The sequence below is a fragment of the Callithrix jacchus genome, chromosome 4 (assembly GCF_049354715.1).
Source record: "Callithrix jacchus isolate 240 chromosome 4, calJac240_pri, whole genome shotgun sequence".
NCBI classification, from domain to species: domain Eukaryota; kingdom Metazoa; phylum Chordata; class Mammalia; order Primates; family Cebidae; genus Callithrix; species Callithrix jacchus.
The window spans coordinates 174,262,501-174,277,882 of record NC_133505.1 but is presented as its reverse complement, the minus strand read 5'-3'; the positions used below and the strand labels follow the sequence as shown (position 1 = coordinate 174,277,882).

At 52.5% G+C, this 15,382-nt stretch overlaps 1 protein-coding gene and 1 long non-coding RNA gene across 4 annotated transcripts in view; one reads left to right on the top strand and one right to left on the bottom strand.

Moving 5' to 3' along the window:
• Window positions 1–584: 584 nt before the first annotated feature.
• On the top strand, window positions 585–7,112 carry LOC144582374 (uncharacterized). The gene is made up of 2 exons (XR_013534971.1): window positions 585–1,194; window positions 3,753–7,112. It is a non-coding gene; the product is annotated as an uncharacterized LOC144582374 (long non-coding RNA).
• Window positions 7,113–11,274: 4,162 nt separating this feature from the next.
• LOC103790504 (uncharacterized) overlaps window positions 11,275–15,382 on the bottom strand; it is a 5,997-nt gene continuing 1,889 nt past the window's right edge. For 2 of the 3 annotated variants that reach the window (XM_078370865.1, XM_078370866.1), the window contains exon 3: window positions 11,275–15,382. This exon is cut by the window's right edge and continues 432 nt beyond it. In XM_078370865.1, coding sequence (XP_078226991.1) covers window positions 11,391–12,512 — 1,122 coding nt within the window. In that variant the 5' untranslated portion in view covers window positions 12,513–15,382 and the 3' untranslated portion in view covers window positions 11,275–11,390. The other variant, XR_616783.5, reaches the window with a different exon arrangement.

Sequence of the window (15,382 nt, the reverse complement as noted above, 5' to 3'; positions counted from 1 at the left end):
TCCCAGGACGCTGTGTGCTCAGCCACACTGTGGAACCGACTGCTGGGAAGAAGGGAGAGCGAGGCTCCACACGCGGCCCCTGGGAGCTGGAACCCTGTGACTGCTGGGAAGAAGGGAGAGCGAGGCTCCACACGCGGCCCCTGGGAGCTGGAACCCTGTGACTGCTGGGAAGAAGGGAGAGCGAGGCTCCACACGCGGCCCCTGCGAGCTGGAACCCTGTGACTGCTGGGAAGAAGGGAGAGCGAGGCTCCACACGCGGCCCCTGCGAGCTGGAACCCTGTGACTGCTGGGAAGAAGGGAGAGCGAGGCTCCACAGGCGGCCCCTGGGAGCTAGAACCCTGTGACTGCTGGGAAGAAGGGAGAGCGAGGCTCCACACGCGGCCCCTGCGAGCTGGAACCCTGTGACTGCTGGGAAGAAGGGAGAGCGAGGCTCCACACGCGGCCCCTGCGAGCTGGAACCCTGTGACTGCTGGGAAGAAGGGAGAGCGAGGCTCCACACGCGGCCCCTGGGAGCTGGAACCCTGTGACTGCTGGGAAGAAGGGAGAGCGAGGCTCCACACGCGGCCCCTGGGAGCTGGAACCCTGTGACTGCTGGGAAGAAGGGAGAGCGAGGCTCCACACGCGGCCCCTGCGAGCTGGAACCCTGTGACTGCTGGGAAGAAGGGAGAGCGAGGCTCCACACGCGGCCCCTGCGAGCTGGAACCCTGTGACTGCTGGGAAGAAGGGAGAGCGAGGCTCCACACGCGGCCCCTGCGAGCTGGAACCCTGTGAGTGCTGGGAAGAAGGGAGAGCGAGGCTCCACACGCGGCCCCTGGGAGCTGGAACCCTGTGAGTGCTGGGAAGAAGGGAGAGCGAGGCTCCACACGCGGCCCCTGCGAGCTGGAACCCTGTGACTGCTGGGAAGAAGGGAGAGCGAGGCTCCACACGCGGCCCCTGGGAGCTGGAACCCTGTGACTGCTGGGAAGAAGGGAGAGCGAGGCTCCACACGCGGCCCCTGGGAGCTGGAACCCTGTGACTGCTGGGAAGAAGGGAGAGCGAGGCTCCACACGCGGCCCCTGCGAGCTGGAACCCTGTGACTGCTGGGAAGAAGGGAGAGCGAGGCTCCACACGCGGCCCCTGCGAGCTGGAACCCTGTGACTGCTGGGAAGAAGGGAGAGCGAGGCTCCACACGCGGCCCCTGCGAGCTGGAACCCTGTGAGTGCTGGGAAGAAGGGAGAGCGAGGCTCCACACGCGGCCCCTGTGAGCTGGAACCCTGTGAGTGTAAAATGCGACTCAGTCCTTGCTGGCTGAATGAATGGAGCTGCAGGGTGTTTTGTGTGTTTTAATTACTTAATTGATTTATTAATTAGACATTTTCCAATTTCTATGCTTCAATCATAAGTGGAGTTGCCAAATGCCTTTCTATACATATTTTCAGTTACTAAGAGTTCTTTCTGTTTTTTTTTTTTTTTTTCCAGTTTAAATGTGTGACTTCTAAGGGGGACCTACTAGGCCGGAGTGGGGGGGGGGGACAGTATTAGAGATCCTGGCGTAATTATATTGATGATGTGAAATTACAGATAATTGAATTATTGGGAGGCATCACTTTCTCTCTCTATTTTCCAGTATAAATTCTGTGTCTACATCTAGCAAACATCACTACTATAAACTATATTTAAAAATAATGGCATGTCACATAACATTTTTCATGTGATCCGTACTTTTAAAGCAGCCATTACCAAGATGAAAGTGTCACTAGAAAAAGCTTCAGTCATCATTACAAATTAACGAGTTAACATAAAATAAACATATTTCCCATTGTATGGGATATTTAAAATAATCTGCCTTTGTGATCACCTGTTTTTGAGTAATCAGAAGTAATATACCATGAAGATATAGCCAAGGGGAATTAACACTACCTTAACTAGGTCACACTGAAAACGCCACTGACCTTAGTTAGACCGGGGTGCTCTATTTTCAAATTACACCTTAACTTGTCAACACCTATGGCTGGTTCTGTGTGACCCCAAATCTTCAGGGTCATCAAGATGACAACGTGTTCTTCTCAGTCTTGAGCAAAAGCACTGTTTTTAGTCATTCATTTGTGTAGGTGCTAGATTTTCACATTTATCCTTATTAAGTAAAATTATAAACGTTTCTTGTTTGCGTCTAGTGAAGTTTTAGAGGAATTGCTCTGTGTGCAGAGTTATTAATGGCAGGCAGCTTGGAGGGCTGTGAAGCTGGCGGGGGGTGCAGAAAGGGGGCACAGTGACAGGAGCCAGGCATGCTTAGGGACAAAGGTGGGCCTGAGAATATCCGGATTCAGGGGTGTGTGTGGAGACTGTGGCTGGCTGAAATCATCTGAGTATTGTTTTTTATTTGATGAACAGAATGCTGCTGCTCTGAGTGACCGAGGGAAACATGGGCTTTCAAACATGGGTCTCCAAACTTTCATTTCACTTTGTGTCCCTTCCATTTACATAGTAGCGTGCAAATAACACCTCCCTACCCACCTTTCTCCTCCTTCTGGCTCAGATATCATCTCTACCTGGAAATTCAAGCTGGAAACCTCTCACTGCTCTTGTCTCTGACTCTCCCTTCCAAAGTTCATTGACAATTCATCCATCCATCCATCCACGCATTTATTTGTCTGCCCATCAATCATCCATCCATCTACCTGTCCATCTGTATACCCATCAATCTATCCATCTATCCATCTACCCATCCATCCATCCATCCACCTGTTCATCTGTCCACCCATCAATCTATTCATCATCCATCCATGTGTCCATCTGTCCGCCCTTCAATCTATTTGTCCATCCATCCATCCATCCACCCACCCACCCATCTGTTCATCCATCCATCCATTCATCCATCTGTTCATCCATCCATCCATCCATCCATCCACCCACCCACCCATCCATCTGTTCATCCATCCATCCATCCATCCATCCATCCACCCACCCACCCACCCACCCATCCATCCATCCATCCATCCACCCACTCACCCATCCATCTGTTCATCCATCCATCCATCCACCCACCCACCCACCCACCCACCCACCCATCCATCTGTTCATCCATCCATCCATCCATCCATCCATCCATCCATCCATCCATCTGTTCATCCACCCACCCATCCATCTGTCCATCCATCCATCCATCCATCCATCCATCCATCCACCCACCCACCTGCCCACCCATCTGTTCATCCACCCACCCACTAAGCATTTTCCAGCACTCACCATGTATATCAGATGCTGGGGCTGCAGCTGTGAGCAGAAGCAGATATCCATGATCATTGCTCAGTTTGCTGTCTAGTGCAGGAGGCAAACAATCAGATAATCGCACTAAGTATTATTTAATTATAAATGGTGAAAATTGTTTTGAAGGAGAGGACCATGATTCTATGAAAGCAAGGTACAGGAATCTCCTGTGGATCGCCTCTCTGAAGGAAAAGGTGAATGACTGGGGGGAGGTGGGGGGCGAGGAGGAGCATCTGGAGCAAAGACTGTGTTAGGGGAGGACTGTGTGAAGGCCTGGAAGCAAGCTGAATGTTATTGGAGGTGAGGCAGGCACAGAGCTTCGCCATGTGGCTGGGAAGGTAAACAGGCCCAGACCTCTCAGGGCCTTGGTGGTCACATTAAGGAGGTTTGGTTTTTATCTTAAGAACCACGGGTCATAGGAAGCTATTGACACATTTTGCCAAGAGGGTAGTGCTGTGATCAGCTACATGTTAACTATAATATGATTCTTTTGCTTTATTTTACAGAAAACCTGAGTCAATGTGGTTTAGGAAAACAGAGCAGTGGATTACTGGATCACAAACCTCAGAACAATATGGCCTGCTTTGCGTCTCTAGTTCTTGGCTCTGCTTCCTGGAGTCGCAGCCATGGTCCTCTTGTCCCAAGGTGACTGTCTGGGCTGGACGCTTTGCTGTTCTTGGCCAGGGGAATGAGTCTGCTTTGTTGAGAGTGCTTTCGCTCGTTTATTTTGTTCTGTTAATCTCAGAATTCAGTTTAAACAATCTTACTGGTTTCTCTTTGGATGAGTGTCCACCTTGAAAAAATGTGCACGGGTCCTGCACGTTGGTCTGTGGGGCCTGACCCATCCCGAGTGTGCAAGGCAATCAGGTGTTAGCAGGAAGTGGGACGGGGTGTGGGGCGGGAAGCAGCGTGCTCCTCCTAACTGGTTCAGGCTGTGGCACACCGGGTGTTCCGTGGGGAGCAGAGTGATGTAGATGGAGCAGTTGGGAGGCCCCAGGGACCTCCAGAAAGACTGACAGGCATGGGAGCTTGGACAAGAGTAAACGCCATGGAGATGAAGAGAGATGGCCGAATTCCAGAGACACTTGGGAGGCGACACACAGACCCCGGAGCTGGGGTGGGTGCCTGGCTGTCGTTGTCGGAAATGCTGTCCCCGTCTGGCTTGTAAAGCTGCATGGGTGTGGGTGCCAGGCACACACAGGGACTTTGGAAGTCCATCTGTTGGGGACGTGAAGGTTAGCACTTCCACCTTGGGTACGTTGACGTTCGGCTGTGACCTCAAGGTTAGATGAATGAACCCCAAGCTTGCCAAAGAGGCTGGAGTGGGAGTTAGGAGTTTGCGAGCCACCTTCGTTTAAAGGCTAACTGGAGTCACGGTGACATTTCTCGGGCACATAAGATGAGAAGAGAAGAAAGCTTGGGATCAGGCCTTCAGGAGTTCTGACATTTAACACCAGGCAGAGGAAGACAAGTCGGGGAGAAAGAACATGCGTCCAGAGGTGCAAAGCGTAGACAGGCGCTGACACGAGTCTGAAGTCAGAGTGGGAGGGCGAGGAGGAACGGGAGGCCTTTGTCCGGCAGATGCCACAAATCCTCATGACGTCTCACGGAAGCACCATGCTCAGAGTCACCATCCGACCAGCATCATCATGCCCTCCCCGTTCTGAGGGGCCACCGCCTGCTCAGGTCTCCCTGCCATGCCATCGCCCCTGTGCACACGGCTGTTTCCCTATAGCTGCGTTCGGAGGGCTCTACCCAGTTCTGTTTCCTTGTGGGGCCTCTCGGTCCTTCCTGAGACACTGCCACAGCCCGGCCTCACCGGCCCTCCCCTGGCCCATGGCAATCACATCCTCTTAGCCAGTGAAGAGCAGGTGGGGGTTTCCACCCGGCCACCGGTTAGCTCCCCCCAGCGCCCTGTGCTGCCTTCTTCCTTTCCCCTGTGGCCCTGTGCTTTCTTATCAGCCCAGTCCAGCCTCCTGCTGCTTCTGACACGGTGTGGATTCTTCCACTTCCATCCTCTGAAGCCTGGTTCCTCTGACCTGCAAATGAAGTCGTGGGCGTTTGCTATGAACTCACTTCCTCTTGTCTGCAGCCACGGAGGGTGTGTGGCGGGGTGAAGGGTGGAGTGTGCATTTCATTTTCATGGCAGTGGTCATGGGGGTGGGGCCGCTCTTGCCATCCTGGGATCCTGCTCTCAATTTCCCCTTGTGATTTCCCTTCTGCATCCCGCCAGGGTGGAGCCTGGTGTGTGGTCTTCCCTGCAGCCCCTCTGTCTGGCGAAGACTCGGAAGCCGCTTGCTTGCTTGTGGTATGTGAGTACCCACGATTGCATTCTGCAGGACACTCCTCTGTGTGAACGTGCACATATGTGTGCTTTTCAGGGGCGAGTGCCCATTGTCATCCACCCTCAGCCTGCATCTCAGAGCTGACCTCCAGGACAACCCCTCAATTTTACCTCTGCCCTCACCTCTTGCTTTCTGCTCTCTTCCATCCTGCAACACACATCGGCAATGCTGGGCCACTTAAAGTCAAGAGACACACTCATGCCACACACACTCACACACACCACACACACCACACACACGCACACACACCACACACACCACACACACTCACACACACCACACACACACACTCACACCACACATACTCATACCATACACACGCTCACACACACCACACACACACACACCACACACACCACACACACACTCACACCACACACACTCATACCATACACACGCTCACACACACCACACACACCACACACACCACACACACACACCACACATACTCATACCATACACACGCTCACACACACCACACACACACACCACACACACCACACACACACTCACACCACACATACTCATACCATACACATGCTCACACACACCACACACACCACACACACTCACACCACACATACTCATACCATACACACGCTCACACACACCACACACACCACACACACTCACACACACATGCATACCACACACATTCATAACATACACTCACACCACACACACACATGCATACCACACACACCACACATACACACACTCACACCACACATTCATACCACACACACTCATACCATACACACGCTCACACACACAATATTACATCCCCCCACACACATATACCACACACACTACACATACACTCACACCACACATATTCATACCACACACACTCATACCATACACACGCTCACACACACAATATCACATCCCCCCACACACACATACCACACACACTACACATACACTCACACCACACATATTCATACCACACACACTCATACCATACACACGCTCACACACACAATATCACATCCCCCCACACACATATACCACACACACTACAATACACTCACACCACACATATTCATACCACACACACTCATACCATACACCCACACACACCATATCACATCCCACACACTCACACACACATCCCACACACACCACACATGCACTCATACTTCATACATGTGCACACACACATTTACACGCCACATACACACACTCACATAACATACACACAGACACCACACACATACCGCACACACATTCACACTCACACCACACACATTCACACGTGCGCACACCAAACACATACACACTCAAGGGCACACACACCACATTCACAAACACACCACATACGCACACACCACATACACATATGCACACACAGGCACACACCACATGCTGGCTCTCACACTCACACAGCCTGCTCTCCTGTGTCTTCATGGCTCCGTCCAGGCTGCCCCCTCCGCCTGGGAGCGCTCTTCTGCCCTGCGGCTGAGTGGTCTCACTGCCCCTGTGGGTTTCTCAGCCCCACCCACGCAGCTTCTCGGTGACCCGCTGGCTGCGCAGGCTGGCAGGACTCACACACACATTTCTGTCCCTGAGAAGTGTCAACAGTCACATAATGAGCTTTTGCACTTTGACTGGTTTATTTGACTTCAAATGCTGAAAATTTCAGAAAAGACCTGATGTCACCTCAGCAGCAAAGTGTCAGAAGCAGGAGCCCCTCCCACCTCCATTTCTTCCTTTCCCTGGTGTAAGAAGCAGGGGCCTCCCACCTCCATTTCTTCCTTTCCCTGGTGTAAGAAGCAGGGGCCTCCCACCTCCATTTCTTCCTTTCCCTGGTGTAAGAAGCAGGGGCCTCCCACCTCCATTTCTTCCTTTCCCTGGTGTAAGAAGCAGGGCCCCTCCCACCTCCATTTCTTCCTTTCCCTGGTGTAAGAAGCAGGGCCCCTGCCACCTCCATTTCTTCCTTTCCCTGGTGTAAGAAGCAGGGCCTCTCCCACCTCCATTTCTTCCTTTCCCTGGTGTAAGAAGCAGGGGCCCCCCACCTCCATTTCTTCCTTTCCTTGGTGTAAGAAGTAGGGCCCCTCCCACCTCCATTTCTTCCTTTCCCTGGTGTAAGAAGTAGGGCCCCTCCCATCTCCATTTCTTCCTTTCCCTGGTGTCAGAAGCAGGGGCCCTCCCACCTCATTTCTTCCTTTCCCTGGTGTAAGAAGCAGGGGCCCTCCCACCTCCATTTCTTCCTTTCCCTGGTGTAAGAAGCAGGGCCCCTGCCACCTCCATTTCTTCCTTTCCCTGGTGTAAGAAGCAGGGCCTCTCCCACCTCCATTTCTTCCTTTCCCTGATGTAAGAAGCAGGGGCCCCCCACCTCCATTTCTTCCTTTCCCTGGTGTAAGAAGCAGGGGCCCCCCACCTCCATTTCTTCCTTTCCCTGGTGTAAGAAGTAGGGCCCCTCCCACCTCCATTTCTTCCTTTCCCTGGTGTAAGAAGCAGGGGCCCTCCCACCTCCATTTCTTCCTTTCCCTGGTGTCAGAAGCAGGGGCCCCCCACCTCCATTTCTTCCTTTCCCTGGTGTAAGAAGCAGGGGTCCCCCACCTCCATTTCTTCCTTTCCCTGGTGTCAGAAGCAGGGGCCCTCCCACCTCCATTTCTTCCTTTCCCTGGTGTCAGAAGCAGGGGCCCTCCCACCTCCATTTCTTCCTTTCCCTGGTGTCAGAAGCAGGGGCCCTCCCACCTCCATTTCTTCCTTTCCCCCTGGTTTTTTCACAGTAGCATCTGCTTGCTCACAGCTGCTCCCATCCTGAGCACTCATGGAGGTGGCGGGGGATGGGCGGGGGATGTCCTCTTCTGCCTGTGGGTGCACATGAGTCCCAGCCCCCCCCCCGCCCCGTCCTGTCCATCACAGCACTTCCCGAGACCCACAGCACCAGGGAGCGCGTGTGCTTCACATCCAGCTGTGCGGTAACCCCCGAGGATGGTCAATGATATCCTGTTGGTGCAGGGTTAGGTTTTGCATTCATATTTCTGTTGTGGTTATATCCTTTTTTTGCTTGTGGAAAGCAAAAGTTCCAGAAAAATCTTTTTCCATAAAAAAGTTCCAGGAAAGCAGGCGAAGGTATTGTGCGAAATGTGTAGGCAGCTCTGGTTCACGTATTTGCTTGTTTCAGTTGTATAAACTTGATTACAATTAGCTACCCTAAAATAATAAAGAGAATTCACCAAGGTCTAAGTGCCACAGTAGAATGGTCCTGTGATGTTGGCGGTAACACCTGTCGTTCACTACGAGTGCTACTACGTGCTAGGAGTTATGGTGTTTTGGGTTTGTTTTTTGTTTTTTGTTTTTTTTTTTTTGACACAGTCTCACTCTGTTTCCCAGGCTAGAGTGCAGTGGTGTGATCTCGGCTCACTGCAGCCTCTGCCTCCTGGGTTGAGGCAATTCTCCTGCCTCAGCCTCCCGAGCAGCTGGGATTACAGGTGCCCACCACCACGCCTGACTAATTTTTTTATTTTTAGTAGAGATGGGTTTCACCATGCTAGCCAGGATGGTCTCGATCCACCTGCCTTGACCTTCCAAAGTGTTGGGATTACAGGCGTGAGCCACCTCGCCCAGCTGGAGTTATGTTTTAAATATATCACCTTATTTAATTCTTTCCATGCGGAGTGGGTGGGAAAACAGCCCCAGAGAGGTTCAGTGACACACCGGAAGTCACACAGTGATCAAAGACACTTGGGGATCGGAACCAAAGCCTCCCTGTCTCAGAGCCTGCACTCTGAGCCTCTATTAGGAAAGTCCTTATCATTCCCTTAGTGGGTGGGAAAACAGCCCCAGAGAGGTTCAGTGACACACCCGAAGTCACACAGTGATCAGAGACACGTGGGGATCGGAACCACAGCCTCCCTGTCTCAGGGCCTGCACTCTGAGCCTCTGTTAGGAAGGTCCTTATCATTCACTTGTGGCAAATTTGCTTAAAGTGAATGCCAGAAATACAACATAAATAGTGATAACCACTTTGGTCTGGGACATTGTCTTGAAAGGCAAAAATCATGTGTTTTCTCACATACACAGCAAGATTGAGCTTTCACTTCTGACTAGTCACTTAGAAGAAATCAGAAAGGAATCGAATGATTGCTGGGGGTTTGGTGTGGTTTTTCCTGTGGAATTTTACATGGCATGACGCTGCCTTTCACCCTCGGTAGCGTCTGTGAATGTCCACACACCTGCCTCGGCCTTCCCAAAGGCCTCTCTCTGACACTCAGGTGATCTTCCAGGAACCTGTGGTTTGCCATGGTGTGTGCTGCCTTCTTCCTGCACTGCCTACGGAAGGTGACCTGCCCAGCCTCGTTTCTTCCGGGGAAGGTGGAATAGCTGCCTCATGTTATTTTTATTTATTTCGTGGGATCGGGCGTCCGGCAAGATGTGTATTTTATTCTGTAGTTAGCTCCCACCATGTTCAAATGTTCAACCTTCCATACTAGATCTTCTGTGCTGAGGTGAGTATCCACAGACACCCCCTCCCTCACCTTCCCTCACCTTCCCTCACCTTCCCTCACCTTCGCTGCCCTACAGACTATCTGCAGGCATTCCCCTCCCTCCCCCTTCCCTGCCCTACAGACTTTGCACTTGGTCATGTGGCTGGCCTTGGCCAATGGCATGTGGGTCGCAGTGATGTGACCCGGAAGGTCTGCTTGAGTTGTATGTTTGGCTGGGCCCCTGGGTCCCTGAGAAGAACGAGTCTAAAGAGGATGAGAGGCACTAGGAGAAGACTTCACCCAGCCTGCAGCTTGCCCCCAACACCAGGCAAACCCCGCTTACAAAATAGCCACCAGCCCAGGCCAGGCATTTTGTTTGTTTGTTTGTTTGTTTTTGAGATGAAGTGTTGCTCTTTTTGCCCAGGCACGATCTCCGCTCACTGCAACCTCTGCCTCCCAGGTTCAAGTGACTCACCTGCCTCAGCCTCCCCAGTAGCTGGGATTATAGGCATGTGCCACTGTGCCCATTCCCAGATAATTTGTGTTTTTATTAGAGACGAGGTTTCACCATGTTGGCCAGGCTGGTCTCGAACTCCTGACCTCTGGTGATCTGCTCACCTCGGCTTCCCAAAGTGCTGGGATTAGAGGTGTGAGCCACTGGGCCTGGCCTATCCCAGGTCAGTTTTGATCACTTGAACCACTGTGGACCTTCAGGTTGTGAGCACAGAATCGAGTTTCCTGGCATGGGCTAGAGTTTTGGAGTCACCTGTTCCACGGCCTGTTGCAGTGACATCTCTGCAATGCACTGACTTCCAAAGGTGTAGTCACCCTGGGCAGATCAGAGGCCACACTCAAGAAGAGAGGGCCGCCCGAGTGTCCCTCCACTGGTGGATATCTTCTTATTTTTTGCTCCCGTCACAACAGCACAACTATGGGGACTCTGATGCTGAGTCTTTCAGGACTTTGCAGAAATAAATCTCAGGCAGGCCTGGGGTCTGCCCCAGCCAGGGCGATGGTTTATGTGAAAATTCAGCTTTCAATTGTCCCAGTTCAGCAGGAAACAGGGGCCTGGTTATCAGCTACTGCCATGTGGCATGGACTTTAGCACTTATTTTCAAAATAGCTGGGGGAAGGGGAGTGGAAAACAGTTCAAAGAACTCCGGAAAAGGACACAGTCAGGCTCCTCCCAGGCCCTGGAGGGATTCTCAGACCCAACAGAGGGTGGCATTGGTGCTGGGTGCTAGACCGACTCTCAAATCTCAGCGTTTCTGAGCTGCCAAGGAGGAGGGCACAGTTCCTTATTCAAATAAATTATTCAAACTCGTGGAATTGTCTCCAAAGGAGTTGAATTGGTCATGACCTACCCCTCCTCCCTCCTGACCCACCAGCTGCCAAGAAGAAGTGGAGGTCTCCATTCGCTGGGCGTGGAAGGACACAGAAAAGGAAGGGAGGGGTGCTCAGGCCAAGGCGGAAGTTGCTCAGGCTCAGGCGGAAGTTGCTCAGGACAAGGCGGAAGTTGCTCAGGACCAGGCGGAAGTTGCTCAGGACCAGGCGGAAGGTGCTCAGGACCAGGCGGAAGGTGCTCAGGACCAGGCGGAGGTTGCTCAGGCTCAGGCGGAGGTTGCTCAGGACCAGGCGGAGGTTGCCCGGGTGCAGGCGGAGGTTGCCCGGGACCAGGAGGAGGTTGCCCGGGACCAGGCGGAGGTTGCTCGGGACCAGGCGGAGGTTGCTCGGGACCAGGCGGAGGTTGCTTGGAGGTTGCTCGGGACCAGGCGGAGGTTGCTCGGAGGTTGCTCGGGACCAGGCGGAGGTTGCTCGGAGGTTGCTCGGGACCAGGCGGAGGTTGCTCGGAGGTTGCTCGGGACCAGGCGGAGGTTGCTCGGAGGTTGCTCAGGACCAGGAGGAGGTTGCTCAGGTTCAGGCGGAGGTTGCTCAGGACCAGGCGGAGGTTGCTCAGGACCAGGCGGAGGTTGCTCAGGTTCAGGCGGAGGTTGCTCAGGACCAGGCGGAGGTTGCTCAGGTTCAGGCGGAGGTTGCTCAGGACCAGGCGGAGGTTGCTCAGGACCAGGCGGAGGTTGCTCAGGTTCAGGCGGAGGTTGCTCAGGACCAGGCGGAGGTTGCTCAGGACCAGGCGGAAGTTGCCCAGGACCAGGCGGAGGTTGCTCAGGTTCAGGCGGAAGTTGCTCAGGTTCAGGCGGAGGTTGCTCAGGTTCAGGCGGAGGTTGCTCAGGACCAGGCGGAGGTTGCTCAGGTTCAGGCGGAAGTTGCTCAGGTTCAGGTGGAAGTTGCTCAGGACCAGGTGGAAGTTGCTCAGGACCAGGCGGAAGTTGCTCAGGTTCAGGCGGAAGTTGCTCAGGACCAGGCGGAAGTTGCTCAGAAATGAGCTTCTATGGGGGCTGCTGAACCACGGCCCCAGGAGAAAGAGGCCTGGGGGGCCTGGCTCCCTTCCTGGAAGACCAGTGGCCTTCATGGAGGTGGTCATGGAAGGGTCTGGGCCAGGAGCTCAAGGAGCCTTCAGGTAGGGAGATTTCTCTCACGTGCGTTCAGTTGCAAAATGAAAAACGAGCAAAGGGAAAGACTCCCCGTAACTACAATGAGCTCCGGCAATAACGTGTGCGGAGCCCTGGAGTCCACAGCTTGTCGCTAGCCCCATCCTGTTTAGGGCCAAATGGAAAAGGCAGCGACTGAGCAGCTTTCTTGGCAAAGTGACAGCCTACTGTGCGAGCTCTGTTAGACTCTTCCTCGAGTCATCTGGAGCGGTGTGGCTGTGTTTCTTTCCCGTTTCTGTAAATTGGTCACAAAATGCAAAAATGGCTTTGGAGCCACGGCATGACTTAGGAAACTCAGTCAAACTTTACATCTTTTCTCTACATTTTTCTATAGCAATTCTTTATTGAATGATCAGTGTGGGTTTTCTGAGGAAATATAACCTGTGAGTCTGGGCTGGAAATGAGTGGGAGTCACCGTGGGCGTCCTGGAGGTGGAATTCCCACTAACGTGCAGGACACTTCCGACGTGTTGACGTCTTCACACGCTGGTCCTTTGACACCCCAATAATGTGAAACTAAAGAAACAGCTTGACTCAAAATTTGGGGGAAAGTTAAAATTTGGGTACCTTCTCACTTTGGAATCAACCCCCAAGTCTGGCTGGAGAGGAAAAGGAAGGGGAAAAATGGAGATTTCAGCTAAATATGGCGAAGTTCTACAACTGGAACATTTGTGAACGTGATAATGTATCAGATGACAGAGGAAAGCAAATAGAAACAGGAACGATCAAGGTTTTCCTATCTGAGCAAAGCAAACAGAAACGTAGAGAGATTGGATCAAATCTCAACTCTGCCACTCGTTATCCATGGCCGCAGAGTCTTTAATGAAAAATAGAGTTCGAAGCAGGGGACACTGTGTTGAAGAGCTGTTAACAAACACAGCTGGGAGGTTCCCTGATGGTCTGGAGAACTGCTGAGGACGGGACTCTCAATGTGCCGCTTCCCCAGGCGTGACACCAGGGGCAGGTTCGTTTTCTCCTTCAGGACTTTCTGTAGTGAGCGTGCACCTATTTTCACATGCTACGATGGCTCTTGAACCACACAGTACACAGGGAGCCCGTTACGTCTGTTGCCTCTAGAGGAAACGATCTGCCATGTGTATCCTTTTGTAGTTTTACATTTTGAACCAAGTGAAAACATTACTTAACAATTCAAATTAGAACATTGTCAGCCGTGAACGGTGTTCTTGTTTCAGGCACGGTTAGAGTGGGTTATTTTTATAGTTAGAAAAATAATCCCATAGTTTGCTTGGGGGGAAAAGTAGGAGTTATACTAAATGGTTACTAGGGTAACTTACAACTGCAAAGCATGGTAGGGGTTATCCAGGGCTCTGTGAGGCTCCCAAGGAGAGGGTGTCGGTGGGCAAGGCGGTCCAGGGGACGGAGGAGGAGGCCGGCTGGCTGGAGAATGGGCAGGGGGCAGAGGAGCCTCCAGGCCTCAGAGTGACCTGGCCATGCTGCCAATCGGCAGCTTCCAGGAGTCATGGCCAAGTTGTACATAAAAAATGCTGAGAGAAAGTTTTCACGGCTTCAAATAACTGTAATGTGTGATAATTTCCCTGTTATTTAAAGCAGTGGCTGAAACCTCCAAAGAGCTTGTAGTGTGAAGTTAGAACTGACCAACTCTGCTGTCCAATAAGGGACCTAATGTTTCCTAACAGAAAGTGACAGCAGTTCAGAGCTTCTCCTGAAGTGACCCAGGAGCCAGCCCGGGAGTGGTCTGGAAGAGGCCCAGGAACATTAGTATCCCGACGTTCATTTAAAAATATTTCATACCTGAAAATAGAAACGCACATGAATGTAATACAGACTATACGTTTACTACGTATTTACAAACAGTGTATGCACATGATATTTTAAGGCGAGCGTATCTACGCATCTAACACGTGTACGGGAGTGTAGTCCATATATACAATACACACGTGGGTGCGTATGTGTATGTAGAACACACAGTGCCATCCTGGGCTTGCCCATGGAGTGCCCTGGCCACTTGGCAAAGTCTAATCCTTGTTCTTCTGGCTAAAGTTGCTTAGAGTGGACTAAATGGGTCACCAGGCTTATCTAAATGGGAAAGGTTGAAACGTGTCTTTTTTTTTCTGATTCAGGCAATTTTGTAAAGGAGGAAATGATTCCAGTGAAAACTTTGCTGGGGTCTCCTAAGAGTGGTGGGCTGGGCGGTGCCTCCTGGCCAGGGACGGACATGTCCGGGTTGCCTTTTCCAAGGCACTGGCTGGGAGCTGCTGGGGCAGGGAGAGGTGCTGGCTGGGAGCTGCTGGGGCAGGGAGAGGTGCTGGCTGGGAGCTGCTGGGGCAGGGAGAGGTGCTGGCTGAGCCGGGATTCGGGATGTCTTCCGGGCAGAGCCTTACGCAGGACTGCGGACTGCCTGCACAGGTGCTGGATGTGTAGTATGCTTGATGAACCAGTGAGCTGAAGACCAGCTCCATGCTTTAGAAAACTTCTCGGTGAAAATGTCGCACGGGTGGCCTGAGACGCAGTGCGCATGTTGACACCCTCCTCATTCCACCTGGAAGCATTTGGATTTTGTGAGGAGCACAGAAGGATCCCGCCCCTCCTGACTGCACACAAGTAGATTCCTGACAGAAAGACACAGGATATACCTAAGAATCCCCCCAGCCACCAAGCACGGGAAAAAACCAGCACCAGAATGTCTGCCGCCTTATGGGTGGTGGCGTCCACACCTGGCTTAGCTCAGGGGACCTCTTGCGTGGGCTTCTCTGCAGAGCTGAGGCCAATCTTCTAAGCCCCTTTCTTCCCACGCAGCTGTTCCTGGTGACAGCTGTGGGTAG